General features: G+C 40.4%; 1 protein-coding gene across 2 annotated transcripts in view; it reads left to right on the top strand.

The window, feature by feature from the left end:
- Positions 1–4,309: 4,309 nt before the first annotated feature.
- The window catches only part of PSMD1 (proteasome 26S subunit, non-ATPase 1), a 102,759-nt gene continuing 86,606 nt past the window's right edge, over positions 4,310–20,462 (top strand). Inside the window, exons 1-7 of one of the 2 annotated variants that reach the window (XM_024740533.1) lie at positions 4,310–4,477; positions 8,509–8,552; positions 9,188–9,261; positions 9,454–9,623; positions 12,946–13,151; positions 15,981–16,124; positions 18,249–18,475. In XM_024740533.1, coding sequence (XP_024596301.1) covers positions 4,462–4,477; positions 8,509–8,552; positions 9,188–9,261; positions 9,454–9,623; positions 12,946–13,151; positions 15,981–16,124; positions 18,249–18,475 — 881 coding nt within the window. In that variant the 5' untranslated portion in view covers positions 4,310–4,461. Of the gene's footprint in view, positions 4,478–8,508; positions 8,553–9,187; positions 9,262–9,453; positions 9,624–12,945; positions 13,152–15,980; positions 16,125–18,248; positions 18,476–20,462 lie in introns of those variants that run through there. The other variant, XM_024740534.1, reaches the window with a different exon arrangement.

The raw sequence follows: 20,462 nt of genomic DNA, 5'->3' as shown, positions 1-20,462 counted from the left end.
CTGAGAGGGAACAGTGGCTTCCAGCATCACTTCGTCCAGGGCAGACTTCCGGTTGCCCATGATAGGCGTTGCCCTCCTGGACACTGTCCTTAGAGGGAAGAGAGCCCAGCGTCTCTGATGGCTTCCCGGGTTCTTTCGTGCCTCAGTCCATCCAAAACAATTACAGCCCCAGCCGGGCGTTTCCCTCCAGCCAAGCACATACCTACGGGAGGCCCGAGTCACCGTCTGCGTTTCACGTTTCTGCTCCCTGAATAAACGCTTTTACTCTAAAAGCACGTGGCCGGCGTGCTGTACAGGAAGCAACCACTAGCCTCGTGGCCAGTTTTATTCCGCGCTGTTCTATGCCAAGCCCTTGATTAGAGCACCTCCCGTCACAAGCTGCGCCAGGTAGATGGACCAGCCCCCTCTACAGCAGGGCTCAGGTGACCCCAGGGCTGCTGTGCAACAGGGATTTGATCCCTGGTGTCCTGGCACCGACACCGCCCTTTCCACCTTATCACTGTGCAGCTCAAAAAGCAGTCGAGCCCAGTCCTTGACAGGAGACCGAGCCCTCCTAAGACCCAGGATTTAAATGCCAGAAGGCTCGCGGGTTGAGGGGATGGGGGTGGGTAGAGGTGGGTGGTCATAGAGCGCTCGCCCCTTCCCATGTGCTCTGCCTTCTGGGGAACTCTGTGACCACTAGAGGGCGCCGCGCGGGCCAGGGAGGTGCTTCGGCGAAGCTTCGGACTGAATCCTGCTCAAGGTGGGCACATCCGCAAAGAAAAATCAGGGTCACGGTTTCCTCCCGTCACCCTGACAGAGGTCCCCGCCTAGCCCGTAACTGTGTGAGCCCACAGCTGACCTCGTTTGGGTTTTGAGATCTTTTGTGTTATTCCTGTACTTGGAAGGAGATAGTTGTTTATGAACAGAGCACTGGGTAAGAATTCTTTCTGTGGTTTTACTGTGTCCTAAGTGTCCTCTAAAAAGAGCACATTTTAGAGTCTTGGAGAGGGCAGGGGTTTCTGAGACACTGGTCTGAGTTCTAGCCTTGTGCCAATAACTAACTGACCCTGTGTTGATCCATTCATCCAACAAATATTTATTGAGCACCAACTGTGTGCCTGACCCTGTACTAGTTACTCTAGGGGACACAGAGATGAATAAGATGTGGCTGTGCCCTTGAGCAGTTCCTTGTCCGGTTGGGACATAGGCAAGAAGACATGATTATAGCTGTGTGGGTAAAGGCTGTAACGGGACACATGGTGGGGTGGTCAAGGAAGGCTTCCTGGAGGAGGTGCTGGGGATGAGGTGGAGAGGCCTTGAAGACAGAGCAGAGAGCAGGTACTGAGGTCAGAGACAAGGTACCATGCCCGCACAGACTTTTTGGGAATCGGAGCAGTTCAGGATGGCCAGAGTGTGGCACACAGGGCAGAGGGGTGGGACATAAAGATGGAGGGTAAGCAGGGTTGGATGAAAGTCCTGGAGAAGCTTGGAGGAGACAAGCTTCCTTGTTTTGGGTAGTGCTCCAGTCTAGCTGTGAAGAATGGCCTGGAGAATTGTGCCATGGTGAGCAGGAAGTCAAGGCTGTTGGGAACTGTTGTGGCCAGGAAAGAAGAGGGGGAGATGACTACTGGGTGATGGAGTGAGATGGGAGACTGGGCTGGTGTGAGAGAGATTAGGGAGGACCATATCTGGTGCAGACCAGGTGGGGGGGACAGAACAGTCAATGGTGCCCTCTACCCACCCTCTCCCTGGGGGCCCTGCTTCAGTAGCTGATGGATGCCCTTCATCACACTGGGATCAAGGCAAGAGACATACATGCAGCGGGGGTGGGGAGGGGCCCCAATGTATGCAGCTTTGAGGTCGTTGAATTAAGGAGCATCAAGCAGAGATGCCTGGTAGGTGTGTGAGTCTGATGCTGTGGAGAGAGGGCAGGGCTGCAGGGGTACATTTTAGGGCCACCACCTTGTCCATAGCAATCCGAGGCATTGCACTCCCACAGGGAGAACGGGGAGTGAGAAGAAGCCTGTGCACAGAAACAGGGAAGAACAAAGCAGAAGAATAGAGCCCAAGATGGGAACTCAGGGTTTCAAGGAGCAGAGGCCGTGGTCAGAGTTGAATTTTGAAAAAGATTGCTCTGGCTAAAGAGTGCAGAATGGAATGGAGAGGGAGAAGCCAGAGGCCTGGGACAGCAGAATGTCCAAGAAGAGAGAGACCGCTCAGAGGGCTCCCGTGGGGCTCAGATGAGACTGTGGCAATTACAAGCTCAGCGTCCCAGCCAGAGACAGAATCGTCCTTCCATGGAGAATGTCTTCTTTTTGAAGAGCAGAGATGGCAGACTGGCCACCTCTCTGCTTTAAACCATTTAGAATTAGTTGCCAACATTTTTTTGGAGATATAATTGACATATAACATTGTATTTGTTTTAGGTGTACAGCCTAATGATTTGGTATCTGTGTATGCTGTGAACTGCTTATCACCATACGTTTAGTTAACATCCGTCACTGCACGAAGTTACAATTTTTTCTTGTGATCAGAACTTTTAAAATTTGCTCTCTTAGCAACTTTCCAATATACAACTGTAAGTCATCATGCTGTACATTCATCCCCAGGACTGATTTATCCTATAAATGGAAGTTTGTACCTTTCCACCCCCTTCACCCATTTCACCCAACTTGCCAACATGTAAAATTCCGAGGATTTCACACAAAATTCTGATTTCTGGCTTTTCTTGGAAAAATCAGAAGCTCTCACGACAGTAGCCCTGCATTTGGCACTGCAACACTGTTGGAGCTGAGTAGCCATTGCTCTCTTTAGATGGGGCATCACTCTTCATTTTGTCACAGTCACCACCACCCCCTACTGTGTCCCTGACACTAGTGTCAGTTGCCATGCACCATCTGCTGAGCTGGTGTTTTCTTACACTCGGCCTGCTTCACTCATTCCCGTTACCTGTTAGCATTTGTGTCTGCTTCTTTTAGGAGTTTGGGGCGCACAAGTATCTTTATGTGAGGGATCAGCCAAAGTGCCTCTGTCAAATAATACTCCCATGTACTCAATCTGTTTCTTTTTCATGCACACCTCCGAGGTGAGTGTCTTTCAATCTGAGCTACAGGTTCTTGAAAAGTGTTTAATAATTATATTTAATATATTTTAACAACCATAGCCTAAGAATACTAATTTTAAAAAAATTCACACATGCCCTGGGACTTCCCTGGCGGTCCAGTGGTTAAGATTCCACACCTGCAAAGCAAGGGGGCGCAGGTTGGATCCCTGGTTGGGAAACTAAGATCTCACATGTCACGAAACTTGGCCACAAGAGTAAACAAAAAAAAAAAATTCACACATACGCTCAAGTGTGTCATAAACCAAATTTTATTTCAACTGCAAAACATTGGCTTGTGCCACTGGGTTACATTGTTTCAAAAGGCCTCAGAAATAAGCTTTAGTAGGTCACTATCCAGTTGAAGAGTGGCTTGATAAGGCCAGTGGCTTTAAAATGCCACCATTTGTCACAAATCTTTGTCAAGGTTTTCTCAGTACTGACTATGGAAGTAAATTGTTTAGTAAAGCTGGTACAAGACTGCAGATGGCTATCACAACAGGCGTTCCAAATTAGATACAATAAAAAACAGGAACCTGTCGCTACGGAGGGAGAGAGGAACTGGTCAGATGTAAGACAAGAACGGAAAATTTGTTTTTCCTTCAGAACACTTTTCACTGTATATCTTTTTATATTTCTGATTTTTAAACCATGTACAGTATTAACTATTCCAAATGTAAATAAAAACCTTCATTGTTCAACTTTATTATAAACCAGTGCTTGCTTAGGGATTCATCGTGCTATGATTGTAAAGCATTTATGTTGGATTTCTTTGGAAGCTGGGCCCTGGTTTTTTTTAAAAAATGGAAAATCACCCTTCTAAGAAAACGCTCTTTGCCCTACCGGGATCCCCAAAGGCTTGGCTGGGGCGCGGGGTGGGCGCTGCAGGGAGACTTCCCGAGCAGCAGGTGGCGCTACGAGCCCCGCGAGCACCTCTCCTCAACCCGTTTTTCTCAGCAATGGCGGGTGACGGTGGAGGGGCGGGAGGGAGGCCTTTCTCTAGGGGTGGCTATTCTGAAGCCTGATCCCAGGTGCGGACGACGGTTCCCATTCCCGCGGGATCGCTGACCTCGAGGAGGATTAGAGAACACCATGGAGCTCTCCGTGCACCCTCCCTCGCGAGGCGGGGAGGCAGTGGCGGCACGGAAGACACAGGCCTGGGGAGAATTCGCGCCAGGCGGCAGGCGGGACAGCGGGCAGCCCCGGGGCGGGCGGGGTCCTGGATGAGAAGGGAGCCGGTGGCCTGAAGAGGCGACTGACTGAACCGGTCACCAGGGGAGCCAGGCGGCGCGGCGGAGCGAGCGGCAGGGAGCTGACAGATAGACGGCGCGGCCGGGGCGGCGAGCGAGCGAGCGGGCGGGCTAGTACGGGGCGCAGCCATGATCACTTCAGCCGGTGAGTGGGATCGCAGCCGGCGCCGAAAGGGAGGAGACGCCACGCCGGCTTTTAGCTGAGTCAGGGCCGGTGACTGGGCACCTCCCGGCGGAGCACCGGCCTGCGCGGCTGCTCACTGCGCGAGGCTCACGCCCCGGGCCGGGGGCTGGCAGTGTGGCCCGGGCTCTCCGGGGGCCCTCGCGACCCCCTCCGGCTCGAGGGAATCGCGCTGGGTTGACCGGCTCGTTCTTCCTCCGCAGCCACACCCCCGTGCCCGGACACTAGGGGCTTCCTGGGCCCTTCTCCGATCCCGACGGGTTTTCCTTAATTCTCTTCCTTCGGCGGTTGACCATGTGGGGCCGTCCGAGCCCAGCCCTTCCTTGCAGGTGGTTAGGGTGGGATGGTCCCCCAGTGCAGCCGGACTGTGAGGCAGCCCATGCTACTTAAGTACTTCTCGACCTGACCTAGCACCTTTCTCTTTAGAGGGAAATCTAAATTAAACTAGGCTTGAGGCGGGTCGTTTCTGGGTCTGTTCTAAGGATATTTAGTTAAAGCACCCAGAGAACTTTCGTGTTCTGTGAAGACAGCATCCTGAAAGCAGACATTATACTGAGAATCCAACTGTGGTTTTGAGGCTAGATGCTAACTATGCTGCCTTGAAGAAAGAGCTCATGGGTGTCGGAGGCAGGTTTCCTACACTTAACCGTTGTGTGCGTAGATCGTGGAATGACGTTTGCAGCGGGATAAGCTGTAGAAGTCAGGTTTCAAGGGGAGATTTTTAAGTCCCGGGCTGCAGACTGACGTGCACGTAGCTGTCCACAGCCTTGGTGCCTTTTTTCGTGCCTGCTCACAAACTTTTTTCTCGTCCTGTTTTACTCTACACTTGCCCCACAAGTGCTTTGCTCTAAACAGACTGATAATCAGAGGACAGTAACTTGTAAGGAGCTCCAAACCATGTGTTTATAAGGATTACTTAAAGAAATTGGTGGAGACCCTGGGAGACATAATAGTTCTTTTTAAAGACTTGAAGAGCTGTCACATGTACGTGAGATTAGAGTTTTGTCTCCAGTGGTTACAGGTGATTGGGAGATGAATTTTAGTTCAATGTAAGGAAAAGCTTTTCTATCCAGTCGGAGTTCTCTAAAGAGAAAATGAGCACTAAATTACTTGCTGCTTGTAAACGTAGGCCTCACTGTTTTTCAGATCCCTCTACTTAGCCCACACTACCTTCATCTCTTGCCTGCCTTGCTTTGACAGCCTTAAGGTTTTGTTTTTCCAACAATTGCCTCCGTATAGTCCATTCTTCGTGTTGTAGTCAGAGTATTCTTTTTTAAACCTTAATCACAATATTATTTTTCTGTTTAAAATCCTTCAGTGGTTTCCATTGTGCTTATAATAAAATCCAGGCTTATAGGCCTACATGATCTGATTCCTGGCTTGTCTTGTACTACTTTTTTCCTCACTATACCCTAATCATACTGGCCTTTCTGTTCCTTGAATATGTCAGTTTCTCTCCTATCTCAGGCCCTGTCACATTCTTTTCCCCCTTTCTAAACTCCTCTTCCTCAAGTTTTCCCTTAGCTTCTCAATCCTTAGTTTCCGCTCAAATGTTAGTCTCTCCCGATCATTCTATTAAAACATGCTGCATCTCTCCCCCTCAGCTGTCCCCTCTCTTCATTACAGTCCTGTAATTACTTTGTTTACTTGCCTGACTACTGTTTTTCTCTCTGTGGTAGAATTTTGGGTGGGAGACTTTTCACAATTCTTAGAACAACTGCCAAGCAGATGACAGAAGTTCAGAAGTATTTCTCGAATGAAGAAATCAGTTAGCTAATCAAATCAATAAATCAGTCACCAGAGTATTTTAAGTAGAGGCTGAAACAACACTTGGTGGGGATTTAATAGAATTTAAACCTAATGATTTTTGAGGTCTTACTCTGAGACTCGGTGGTGATAGCATAGTGTGTATTCGTTACTGTCGTTGGTTACGTTTACTGGATTACTTATCAGCTTCTGCTCCAAACCTTTTGTCACCTGGTTTCCTGTCCTTTGGCTCTCTGTGGGTTAGGATCTGTCCCGGGTGCTAAACAGAACCTAACAGGTACTAGTTTGGATTAGTCAGTTTATTTGTTCATTTACTGCCTAGGCACTTGCAGGGCACTAAGAACACAGTGGTGAATAAGAGGTCAACATGTACTGTTAAGTTTTTCCAAGAGGTTTGGCTGTGAAAGGGAGCGGAGAGATAGAGATAGGTGGTTACTGGAGGGAGACGGGAGAATGAATTTTTTTTTAACATAATAAAGGAAAATTATGCGTAAAAGCTTTCAAACAATAGTCTCCCACTCCTCTTTTCCCTTATTCATTGAGGCAACTGTTTTCAACTTTTAAGCTGTGTCTTCTGGAGCATACCTTTATAAATAATATGCTATTTAAAATAATGCTATAAATTGATACAGCAACTTTAGGTAATATCTGCTGACTTCATATTATGGCATAAGAAACTTTTTAGCATCCTGAAACATTCCCCATTCCCCAGGTGCGCCTCGTCCCTCATCTAAAGGTGAGTTCTATTGTTTTTAAGATGAGAAATATTTGTGTATGAAGTGTAGGTATTTGATTTAGTTGTGTTCCACGGACAACGGCTGCATTTCTAAGCCAGGACAACCATATAACACATTAGTCATAAGTGAAACCAAACAGGAGAGTATACAGAAATCCATCACCTCTTTTGGTAAAAGCAGTTCAGACATACTGTTGATTGATGATAAGGGAATGGGTAGCATTTTTAGTGTTTTGATATAAAGCATTCTGCCATTTATGATCTGTTCCACATTTAAGGTACTCTTGTCTATCAGCTCTTCCATGTCACTAGTTCACAATCCCCCTCCCCTCCCCTGATTGCGTTCTTTAATCTGTCTTCTCTTCATGCTGTCAATTCAACCTCTCTGTTCTGGGTTTGTTATACCAACCTAGAGTACCAAGAAGTTCCTTTCATCTGCTTTAATGCTTTTTGAACAGTAGTATGCCCTAGCTAGAACCATGGCATAGTTTCGTTTGCTAAATTTTGAAGCTATTTGGCAGACCTACACTTACCAGTTAGAAATGGCTACATCTCCTAAGGAAAGTTGCCCTGACACTTTGTATCAGCTCACAGTTTCAACTCAGTGTTCCAACTCAGTGTTCCGGAATGATTTTAAGACCTACATGGAAAACATATCTGAGAGACAGTTTAGTTTCCTTCATGGTCCAAGGACGGTAGTTTCCCATGTCTTTTTTTCTAATAATCCCTTTGATATATGACTATTTCAGGGTGCATTTTTTTGGAGAGGACAGTTATTTCCTTTACTCCCCAGTGTTAGTGCTAATCACCTCAGGGTCACATGGGGAATGCTGTGCTTCAGTAATTGAAGTCAGAACAAGTGAGATTGCTCATCATTTAGCAAAACCTTCTAGGTTACTTGTGATTACAACAGAGGTGCCTTAATATAGGCATCTTGAAATAATCGAATTATTTTATTCTGTGAGTTGATGACTAAATACTCCTGCTTTTGTAAATAATTTTATAACTCTTGGTTTATTTTGTGTGAATAATTTTATTCTAAAATTGTGTAGGAAAGTTTCTCATTTTGGTCAGTAAATTAGGCCAGTGATTGTCAAACTGTAATGAATATCAGTATGACAAGGAAGGCTTATGGCTCCATTACTGGACCCTATCCCCACAATTTCTAATTCAGTAGATCTGTGATGCGGCCAAGAATTTTTATTTTTAACAAGTTCCCAGGTAATGTTAATGCTAATTGATCCAGGAACCATGCTTTGAAAACTGTTGAATTAGGCAAATAATGTGATATATATGGTATTATGAGGGTTTGATAACAGTTAATTCTTAAAATTTGAAATATAAACCTTTTCAGTTTTAAAGAAAAATAATGATTCCTCTAGTGAAGTCACCCCTCAAAAAATACTTTTTTTCCAACTCTGATATATTTTTGACTAAGCATTAGTTTATCTTAGGATATATATTTCATAATCATATACCTTTTGTCTTATAGCTGGAATAATTTCTCTTCTGGATGAAGAAGAACCACAGCTTAAGGTATGAGTTGAAGAAAAATTAACTGGGCTTAATATGAGTACTTTGAAGCTCTTTGAATTTACTGATAACTATATATCTTCCACCATTTAAAATAGCCGTCCTACTTAGTCTATACCTAGTCACTGAAATCTAGCCCCAGAGGACAGGACAGTATTTTGGCAACAGCAGTGGTTTTCCCTAGAGTTTAACAAAGCTGAGGCAAATAAATCTCAGTGTGGCACCTGGAAACCACACACACACACACACACCAGTTTTCTCATCAACGGCAATCACAAAAAGTTACTTCTGTATCACATATTTTAAAACTATTTTCATATGACAAAAATTTGGAATATACTTCAATTGGCTCTAGGCACCTGAATTCATTTATATCCAAACCAGCAGCCTAGAGTCAATCTTACACATACTGTCAAAGAAGAAAAACGTTCAGTATGATAAGGAATGACATTATGTTTTATGATTGAAAACAGAAAGGAAGTATGTAAGCCCAATGGAAAGTCAGTTGGTAAACTTTTGTATTTGTCATTTAGTAAATATGACTTAGAATTTGGCCACTGATTTGTTGGAAACTTTTTTTTAAGGAAGTATAATGGTAAGTCTGTCTCAAAATCGAATTTTGGTTTTATCTTCTACAGGAATTTGCACTACACAAATTGAATGCAGTGGTCAATGACTTCTGGGCAGAAATTTCTGAGTCTGTAGACAAAATGTAAGAATTTACTTTATTTCTATAAATTGGAATAAAGTAGATCAACCTTAATTATCTGTGGATGTGGGTCTTGTGGCTTATTAATTCATTTAGAGATTTGCTGCCACTAAATTGCGGCTTGAGTATTTAGATTTGGAATTTTTAAGGAGAACCACAGTTTGAACTAGGCCTATACTTCCTAATTTCTTTCAGAGAAGTTTTGTATGAAGATGAAGGTTTCCGGAGTCGGCAGTTTGCAGCCTTAGTGGCATCTAAAGTATTTTATCACCTGGGGGCTTTTGAGGAGTCTCTGAATTATGCACTTGGAGCAGGTGACCTCTTCAATGTCAATGATAACTCTGAATATGTGGAGACTATTATAGGTAATTATCTTCCATCTAGTAAGGCTTTATCTTGTTGGCTTCTTTCTTGCTCTAGTACATCTAGCATTTTTTTCCCTGAATTTTTGAGGTTGCCACATTTCATTTTAATTGAAAGTTCATAATCTTTCTACAGTAATTTTATGCAACCTGAGTTTTTAGATCTGCCTTAGAATTCTGTGCTTTATTTTTTGTCATAATGAACAATAACATGAATAACAGTAATAATAAAGACACTCTACTCACAAAATATTTTAAGAATGAATCTAAGAAATTATTCAGAAGCAGCCAACTTAACACAAAGATAGTTATCTCAGTGATTATGTTTATCTCTTTTCCGGTGAGCATACTGTTATATGAAAAAATTAAATCAGATTATTGTGAATAACAGAAATTAAATGATAGTAATTTATAGAGTTGTTTCTAACACAGGAAACCATTATTGAGTGTTTCCATTGTACTAGGCACTGTACTGGTCGTTCTTCATAGCATAGTTTATTCCGCAGTTGCCCTGGGAAGAAGGAGCTAGCCTTGTTTTACAGATGAGAAAACTTGGGTTTCAAGATGATAAAGGCACATCGCTGTTAAATAGGAGGATCAGGATTTAAAACCCAGGCTTCCTCACTACGAAATCCATACTGTTTCTACTAGTAGCCATTGTTTTTTTATTTGCTTCTGTATTTTTGAAGTGAGAGAGTAGCGCACAGGTAAGGTTTGGGATTCTCTGTCTTGTAAGTTGAACCAGCTCTGTAAGAGTTCGTTCAAAGCTTTTGTAGCTTTAAAAATGTTTGAAAACTCCTGTTCTAATAGATGAAAGAAGGGATTGCATACCCTTCAGACGTGTCTTTTTGACTGTCAAGCTTTAGATCATAGTTACAGAGAGCCCAAGAGTGTGTTCTCTGTCAAGTGTGTATAGTATAGTTTTTTGAATTGCTGATTAAGAGGAGATCTGCATTATTCACCTGAACCCTTAAAAGGAGAAAATTGGTATTCTCTTTCAGAAATTGGGAAATGCTGCACAAGGCAGTCCAGAGAGGTACTTTTCAAATGTCCCTGAAGTTTGAAGTAAGATTTTGTGTTCACATTTAAAATTTTTTTGCCATGATGGTATGAGAATGTTGCAAGTAAGTTTATTGTTGTTGGGAACTCACTGAATTGGAGTTTTCATCTGTGAATCCTGTGGGAAGAACAGATGATTTTAAAGAATAGACCGTATCATTTGAAACCAGAGCACTTTCCCTACATTAAGTTAGAAATGGTGAGTTAAGTGCATTTATCTCTTCTCTCTTATTTGAAGGATTTTTTTTTGATGAATGTTGATAATTTTTTCCAGTGGTGATCTGCAAGTGCTTGCAATGTTAACATTTTACAAATGATGCTTTTAATCAGGACAGCTGGTCTATAAGAGGCTATGAGGTGGTAGATGCCTTCCTATGTATCATCTTAGTCTTAGCTTGTAGAAGGTGATTGTTGACTGGTAGACCAGTTCTGTTTGCTTTTCTTTGTGTGGAAATGGGGTTCACCCTTCTAGTTTTCTTGGGACTATTAGAATGGATTTTTTTAAATGTCAGTAAGATTTGTGAGAGAATATATAAAATAGAATTTAGGAAAGCCTTCCTAGGCTCTTAATGAATGTCATAAACAGTACACTCAGAAAATTCAAGGCTAGAATTTTCAATCTTCTCCCGATTGTAATAAGACTTCAGCTAGGAATGAGGCTTGGTTCTGGAGTACAGTTATGACATAAACCTGGTAAGTGAGAGCACAGGTCTCATTTGAAACCTGGGAGGTAACATTTTTCTTCCTCAGTTATTAACTAAGGAAAGCTCCCCAAATGTTATAAATCTGAGATTCCTTTCTGTTGAGGTAGGGGAATGTTTCCTCACAACTGCATTTGGTCGAAAAGCTCATATTAGGGCCTGGTGAAGATTTTCTGCAACCAAACTTGTTTAAGGTCTGCTTGTGAGTGCCACTTAGTTCTTACTAACTGTGCCTGAACCTGCCTAATCCTACCTGGATGGACCCTGAATGTGGTATATTCCAATTTATAAAAAGTCCTCTGCTTCCCCCAAAATATAGACCCATTAACATGGGCCATCTAGTAGACCAGAAGTTCTTTATCCTAGTTCAAATCATTTCTGTTTCCTGGGGCTATAGTTTGCAACTAATTAATCTTTTCCTTGTACCTTTCTCTTTGAAAGGGAGGGTGACAGGCCAGTGAGTTATAGAGAGGATAACTATTATATATGTCATTCAACTTGAGTGGCTGTTTTCCTTAAGAAGGTGGAAGAAGGTTTAGGGAAATTTCCTTTCTTGGTTGCTCCTAAAAAGTTTAAGTTATGATTGTAAAGTAGTGTAAGTTGTAAACACGATACCCTTCAGTATGTTGCCTCATCCTCCCCATTCACCCAAATCGCTGTGAAATGGGAAAGCCACATTATGCACATGCACCGCTGCATGAATTTTCAGACTCCCTGTCTGGGGGAGAGGGGAAGTATGTGTGAATAGGTTCAACCTGCCTCACATTGAGACAGGGAATATTTTAGCTGATTGCCGGAAAGGTTTTTGGAAATCTTCTTGGGATTGCCTTTAGAACCTGTGGCACATTTCAGGTCATAGACAGACTCTACTATCAAGGATCTGATAGTTTCATTAATGCGAAGAAGTGTAATTTATAGGCATGTGATAATTGCTACAGTAGGGTTTTTGTTAATATCCTCAAGCATGGCAAGTGTTTGTGTTTGAGAGTGAAAACAGCAGCTGTTTGTAGCCAGCTCTGTAGAATAAGCAGCTTAGTCAAGTTGAATAACATAATTTTGAATAATAAGCAGTAAAAAGAGAGAAATTTTTTAAAAAAATGATTTATTTTGTGGCTGCATTGGGTCTTCGTTGCCGTGCGCGGGCTTCTCATTGCAGTGGCTTCTCTTGTTGCAGAGCACAGGCTCTAGGTGCGCAGGCTCAGTAGTTGCGGTGCACGGGCTTAGTGGCTCCGCTGCATGTGGGATCTTCCCGGACCAGGGCTTGAACCCGTGTCCCCTGCGTTGGCAGGCGGATTCTTAACCACTGTGCCACAAGGGAAGTCCTAGAAATGTTTTAAATAATGTCAGCTTACTGGAATTAGTGTGTAGCCCTGCAGTGTAACTGTTACGACCGGAACAATATTAATTTGAAGGTATAACTTACAGCATTTAAAAAATCTGAAATTTGCTCATTACTCCATAGTCATCCCATAAGTTATTTTTATGATTATAAATGTAGGCATTGTCCTTTCTAGTAGTATAGCCCAATTTACCAGCTGATCAGAGTTATTTTATTTTCTCTATAGCAAAGTGCATTGATCACTACACCAAACAGTGTGTGGAAAATGCAGATTTGCCTGAAGGAGAAAAAAAACCAATTGACCAGAGATTGGAAGGCATTGTGAATAAAATGTTTCAACGATGTCTAGATGATCACAAGTATAAGCAAGCTATCGGCATTGCTCTGGAGACACGAAGACTGGACGTCTTTGAGAAGACTATACTTGAGTCGGTAGGTAGATGATGGGATTTTAGAGGTTGCTATTGATGAAGAATCAGCAGAGCAAATAATTAAAACTGAAAATTGCATGGATAGTGAAAAGAAAATCTAACTTAGATATAATAAGGTGCTCTTTTGCGAAAAATTTTATTTTTATATTTATAAAATATATGTATTTTATATTTATGTTTATAAATGAACCTTGGCTGTGTTCTGTGTTTGTCAAATAGTTGCTTTTATCTTACCACATTTATTCCTTTGAGATCTTGCATGGGGAAGTTGTCTTAATTACCCTGCCCTTTTTAAGAAGACTGTATTGGTAAACTACTATTGTAATGCATTTATCATGGTTAAAACTGTAAGCTACATTCCTGGTTTGGGGGTGTTTTGCAATAATTATGACAGTTGTAAGTCACCAACCAAAGTGGTCAGAGAGTGCAAGACAGAGTTAAATGGACATTGATCTGCATGCCCACTTTGCCTGCCTCACTACCTATCCTTTTCCACAAGCTAGCTCTTTGCACTCCAGCCATTTTGACCTTGTCTCTTCTGCTAGATGTACCATACCCCATTCCCTTTGCCAAAAGTATTGCCCCTGCCAAAAACATCCTTTTCCCTTTCTTTCTTTACCTGCTGTATTCCTGTTCAAGATTCACAGTTCAGCTCAACTGTCATTTGTTTACAGATCCTTCTGTCAATCCCTGCCAGCCATACCCTCCTCAACCCTTAGGTCCAGCTACGTCCACCAGATTATAACCTCCTTAAGGATAGGCACTTTCACCACTGGGTCCCCAAAGCCTAAGGCAGTGTTTAGCAGCAGTGGTAAGATTAGTTTAAATGAGTAAATGAATGAATGACCCAGTGTCATAGAACGGCCCTTATTTTGCTCTGTTTGATTTTTGTGCAGTTGTAGTTTCTCCTTGTCTTCAGGTGAATAGAACTGAAATATTTGTTTTTATTCATTCAACAAATATTTTTGGAGTGCATATTATGTGTCAGACACTGTTCTAGACATTGGAGATACAGTGGCAAACAAGACCAACAAAGTTCCTGCCCAAATGGAATAATCCACTGGGGGAATAGGCAGTGAAGCCTTATTCCCTATAAGGTAAAGGGGTGATAAATTTTTTAAAAAAGAATAAAGCAGGGTAAGAAATGCATCTTACTTTACATCCCAGTGCACATGTACATATAGATGTAACTTAGGATGAAATAATACCTACTTTTTCTACTTAATATGTAATCCTGATATTTTAAAATTGTATTTCATTTTTTAAAAAATGCTAGTCCCATTAAGTTGATTTCATAATGTATACGCCAATAGGTCACAACTTGCTTTTTTAAAAAAATATTTTTTTAATCATTGAACAAAGCTATCTTTAAATTTTATAGTGCTTTACAGTTTTCGAAAGTTTCACACACATGATTTCATATAATCCTATAATAACCCTTTTTTATCCCCTACTCCTGTATTGCCCTTCCCCCTTCCCTGTCCCCACTGATAACTACTAGTTTGTTCTATCTGTGAGTCTGCTTTTATTTTTTGTTTTATTCACTAGTTTATTGTATTTTTCAGATTCCACATATAAATGATATCATGCAGTATTTGTCTTTCTCTGTCTGACTTATTTCACTTAGCATAATGCCCTCCAAGTCCATCCATGTTGCTGCAAATGGCAAGATTTCATTCTTTTTTGTGGCTGAGTAGTATTCCATTGTGTATATACATTTGTGTGTGTGTGACACCCCACATCTTTATCCACTCATCTGTTGATGGACACTTAAGTTGCTTCCATATCTTGGCTATTGTAAATACACTGCTATTGGGGTGTGTATATCTTTTCGAATTAGTGAATTTTGTGAATTTTTAATTTCTCAACTCGCTTTTTGAGAAGTACACTTGTAGCTCTTCAGCATGCTTATTCATGCTGAAGGACTTTTATAGGTTAGTATCTCAAATATTGGGTATGCTTTGAAGAATCACAAGGTAAACATAAATAATCTGGAGGGGCTTCCCTGCTGGCACAGTGGTTAAGAATCCACCTCCCAATGCTGGGGACATGGGTTTGAGCCCTCGTCCGGGAAGATCCCACATGCCGCAGAGCACTAAGCCACAGTAGTTGTGTGCCACAACTACTGAAGCCCATGCACCTAGAGCCTGTGCTCTGCAACAAGAGAAGGCACTGCAGTGAGAAGCCCGCGTGCCGCAACGAAGAATAGCCCCCGCTCGCCACAACTAGAGAAAGCCTGAGCGCAGCAGTGAAGACCCAACGCAGCCAAAAATAAATAAAAAATTTTTTTTAATTTATAAATAAATAAATAAATAATCTGGAGTCAAAATTTCCTCAGGAGAGCACCAGCTAGATGTGACAGCACTCAAAGCTTGAGTCACTCAGAGCTGGAGAATAGTTCTATCACATTGTGTTCCTGGCCAGTGAGTATAGGTGGTAAGTCATGAGGATTAGCAAGACTAGAGGCAGACACAATTGAAAATGAAAAGCGTAGCCACTTGGTATATGTACAGCTGTATAGATCTTTTTATAATAATTAACAGCACCACCACAGTTATAGTATACTATGGTCATATAGTCATGCTCCTGGATGATCACTAAATATTTAATTGTTTTCAACCTATTTTTTTTCATGAAGACAGGAAATAGGTAATTTTCTTTTAAGATTTTCATCTAAAATGGTTAAAAATTTTAAGTTTTATTGTTTAGGTAGCAAATAAATCTTTAGCTGCCTAGAATGACTAAAGAATATCGATTAAAATAATTTGATTTCTAAATAAACATGCTTCAGTAACCAGATAATCATATCTCTTCAAATTATCTCTTTCAGAATGATGTCCCAGGAATGCTGGCTTATAGCCTCAAGCTCTGCATGTCTTTAATGCAGAATAAACAGTTTCGGAATAAAGTACTGAGAGTTCTAGTTAAAATCTACATGAACTTGGAGAAACCTGATTTCATCAATGTTTGTCAGGTAATAACATTGCATTACTTTACACTGTACTGCTGAGCCATGCCTCACTACATTACATTATATAACATCACTATAATTTCATGCATGTATCTCAATTGATCTTTACAACAGCCTTGTGAAGATACTTTATGCGTTTATATTCCATTTTACTGATAAGAAACTGAATCTCTCAAAACTAAAAAACTGTTATAATATGTTATTTCTATGTATTCTTTTTTTCACTTTGAAAATAATCCAGGCATTTAAGGAAATTTTTGAAAATGAGATTTAAAAAAAAAAGGTAGAAGAAAAGGTAAAAACGGTACCTATGTTATGTCATTTCTAAAAAGAATTTCAGCTATAAATATTATCTTTGGTTTCATTCCCCAAACACCAGCCAAGACCTTTGGGTATATTTTCTTTAGCTCTTTTATTGTATGGACTTGCTTGCACACTTTAAAAAAAATTAAGACAGTATAGAAAATATATAAAATGAAAAGTGTATCTTTCCCTTTCCGTTGGCCTTTTCCCAATTAAAAGATTCATAAATGTTTTTCCTCCACCTACTAGCACATGTGGAGCTACCTCATTCTTTTCAATGGCTAGATTGTGTTTTATTGACAAATTTTTGTATTCTGCTTAGAGCGCAGCATTTTATCACACATTTGGTTTGTTATATTTTCATTATAATGTGTTCTCAATATGTGTTTCTATCCTCTATACATATTTAAAATATAGATTAATACATCCTTTTTTTCAATGCTTTTTTTAAAAATTGAATAAAGTTGATTTGCAGTATTATGTTAGTTTTAGATGTACAGCAAAGTGATTCAGGTTTTTTTTTTTCCAAATTATTTTCCGTTATAGGTTATTACAAGATACTGAATATAGTTCTCTGTGCTGTACAGTAAATCCTTGTTGCTTATCTATTTTATATATAGTTTTTGATGCTTTTTAAACCAAGTGTGAAACACAGAAAAAGCTAGAAGAAAAATATCCACCTTTATACCACCCGAAGTCCACCTAACAGTATATTTCCTTTCACTTTTCTCTGTAGAGGTTTTTGGAGTTTTGTTTGCTTCTAAATAGTTTTTAATAGTTTTAAAAATAGTTTTTAAAAACTTACATGAAAAACGGTAGTCCTTTGCCTTCTTCCTCTGTGTATTTCAGTTTTATTCCTCAGAAGTAATTTTATTTCTTTTAGCTATTTTATTCCTTGTCCCTGTAAAATTTTTTTTAATTTATTTTACATTTTTAAAATACATTTTTGAACAGGTAATATTACATTCACATGATTCAAAATTCGTGAAGAATCAAAGGATATACAGTAAAAAGTCTTCTTGACACTTCTTTCCTTTGGCTCCCAATTTCCCTTCCCTGGAAGCAAACAGTATCAATTATATATTTCCATCAATTTAACATTTTTTCATGTTGTGACATTTCACAAATTCTTGTACAAACTCTTTCTTGATTGTGCAGTAGTCATTCAGTGGATATACTTTGCCTTACTTAACCAGTCTCCTGGTATTGGTCATTTATTTTGTTTCCATAATTTCCTATTCTTAATTTATAATAACTTTGGTTAATGTGTTCATTTTGAAATTGAGTTATTTGCTGCTTAAGGGAACAAGAAAATTTAAATTGAATTCTTAAAAGAAAAATCCTAAATTTATTGGGTGGTTTTTGTTAAAACATGTGGCAAATCCTAAGAGTAGTAAGAGAAATACTTCAAAATGGTCATTTTAAAATGTGCCTCTTGTCCTGGCCCAGCACAATACAATGTGTTAAATGAATGAACGACTCCTACAATTTATGGTAAAGCAGAAAATAAGTTACAGAGCACTTGATAGCGATTTATGGATAAGATTTAAAGAAGCCAAGATTCACTCACCAACCGGTTATTGAATATTGCTGATTGCCAGGCACAGTGTTAGGAGCTGTGAATATAAGTTGTATGGATTTTCTTATGGAAGGCAGATTCCATTTTCAGGAAAACTTTGGTGCCAGGATCAGAAATAGAATGCTAGACTAGATAGATAGTCTGCCCCAGTTTGCCTTTACTTACATTTGTTGACTATCACTCTCTAAGTATCTTGTAGACAAAGTTTTCAATTATTATGTAATTGTTCTTTATCTGCATTTCAGTGCTTAATTTTCTTAGATGATCCTCAGGCTGTGAGTGATATCTTAGAAAAACTGGTAAAGGAAGACAACCTCCTGATGGCTTATCAGATTTGTTTTGATTTGTATGAAAGCGCTAGCCAGCAGTTTTTGTCATCTGTAATCCAGAATCTTCGAACTGTTGGCACCCCTATTGCTTCTGTGCCTGGATCCACCAATACGGGTACTGTTCCAGGATCAGAGAAAGACAGGTATAAGTATCTTTTTCTGTATCAGAACTAATTCAACAATCTTTATTTCATTTTGGGAATAGATATTTATAGACAACATAATCTAAGAATAAATTTCACCATTAGCTTTCATAGATTAGCCTCTTACTAAAGCTATTGTTCTCTTTTGCACTCTGCTGCATACATTAAGGAAAACCAAAGAAATGGACCCTTATGGAAAGAAATGGAAGTGGTTGTCTGATGGGGAGGGTGCTTGCCATACAGCATGTGTGCTATTTAATCAGGTAAATTAAAAATCTCAGATAGGGCTTCCCTGGTTGCACAGTGGTTAGGAATCTGCCTCCCAATGTAGGGAACATGGGTATGAGTCCTGGTCTGGGAAGATCCCGCATGCCACGGAGCAACTGAGCTTGTCTGCCACAACTACTGAGCCTGCTCTCTAGAGCCCGCGAGCCACAACTACTGAAGCCCATTGCGCCTACAGCCCCTGCTCCACAACGGGAGAGGCCACCGCAGTGAGAAGCCCGTGCACCACAGCAAGGAGTGGCCCCTGCTCGCCATAGCTAGAGGAAGCCCACACACAGCAACAAAGACGCAACGCAGTCAAAAATAAAATAAATTAATTAAAAAAAAAAAAACTCAGGTGGGGTAGGTTGGGCTAGATTTTAGGCATTTGGGTTACATATTTGTACAGTTAGAAACATTCTTGGCTTTTTTATTTATTTATTTTTATTATTTTTGGTTGTGTTGGGTCTTTGTTGCTGTGCCCGGGCTTTCCCTAGTTGCAGCCAGCAGGGGCTTCTCACTGCGGTGCCTCTTCTTGTTGCGGAGCACGGGCTCTTAGGTGCGTGGGCTCAGTAGTTGTGGCTCACAGGCTCTAGAGCACATGCTCAGTAGTTGTGGCACACGGCCTTAGTTGATCCACAGCGTGTGGGATCTTCCTGGACCAGGGCTCGAACCCGTGTCCCCTGCATTGGCAGGCGGATTCTTAACCACTGGACCACTAGGGAAGTCCCCATTCTCAGCTTTTTTAACACTTTTATTAGAACTAATAAAAATTACTGTAAGTCAGTAATCTTGTAATCTTCATTTATTTAGGCTTTCTTTCATTTCTCTCAACAGTGTTTTTGTAGATTTTAGTACAGGAGTTTTGTACATTTTCCCTTAAATTTATTCCTAAGTATATTAGGTCTTTTAATGCTGCTGTAAGTGGTACGTTTAAATTTCAATTTCCAGTTGTTTGTTGCTAATATATAGAATTACAATTGATTTTTCTATGTTAATGTTGAATCCCACAACCTTGCTTAAGTCACTTATTAGGTCTAGTAAATTTTTTTTATAGATCCCTTTATAGAATTTTCTACATAGGAATCATGTCATCTGTGAACAGAGACAATTTTACTTCTTCCTTTATAACTTTCATATCTTTTCCCCCCTTATTTTTTTCTGCATTGGTCAGGAAATCCAAACATTCTTCCTTTGTTCCTAATCGTGGGGTAATAGCATTTAATTTCTTTCTTTTTGATTTTAAAATTGTTTTTCTCCTTACCCTCTCCTGTTCTTGTGTTTATTTGCTTTCATGTTCTTTCTGAGTTGATCTTAATTTCTGAAGTAATTATCCTCCTTCTTCCATTCCCAGTTTTTCCCTAGTTATATTATTTCATTTCTGATATATAATATTCTTTTATATCTTATAAAAGTTTTCTTCATATCTTTGACCTCTTTTCAAATAATTTTTTCTTATAATAGTGAATGGGATTTTACTTTGATCCTTTTCTGTGGTTTATCGTTACTGAAATTAGTTTTCCTAAATATTTACAAAGGAAGCTTGATTTAGGATAGTTTTCCTAATTTCCCTGTTCTCTAGAATTTCCTCTTTTATTGTGTTTGTGGAGTTTTAAACAAAATGGTGTCTTTATGTTCTGAGATCTCCTGGCTCTGTTTCCTTTCTCACTTTTATTTCAGCCTTCTTTTTCCCTCATTTCTGCCACCTTAATTTGGATTCTGT

This window comes from Neophocaena asiaeorientalis, unplaced genomic scaffold (genome assembly GCF_003031525.2).
Source record: "Neophocaena asiaeorientalis asiaeorientalis breed wild unplaced genomic scaffold, Neophocaena_asiaeorientalis_V1.1 scaffold388, whole genome shotgun sequence".
NCBI lineage: Eukaryota > Metazoa > Chordata > Mammalia > Artiodactyla > Phocoenidae > Neophocaena > Neophocaena asiaeorientalis.
This window is presented reverse-complemented; position numbering and strand designations above follow the sequence as displayed.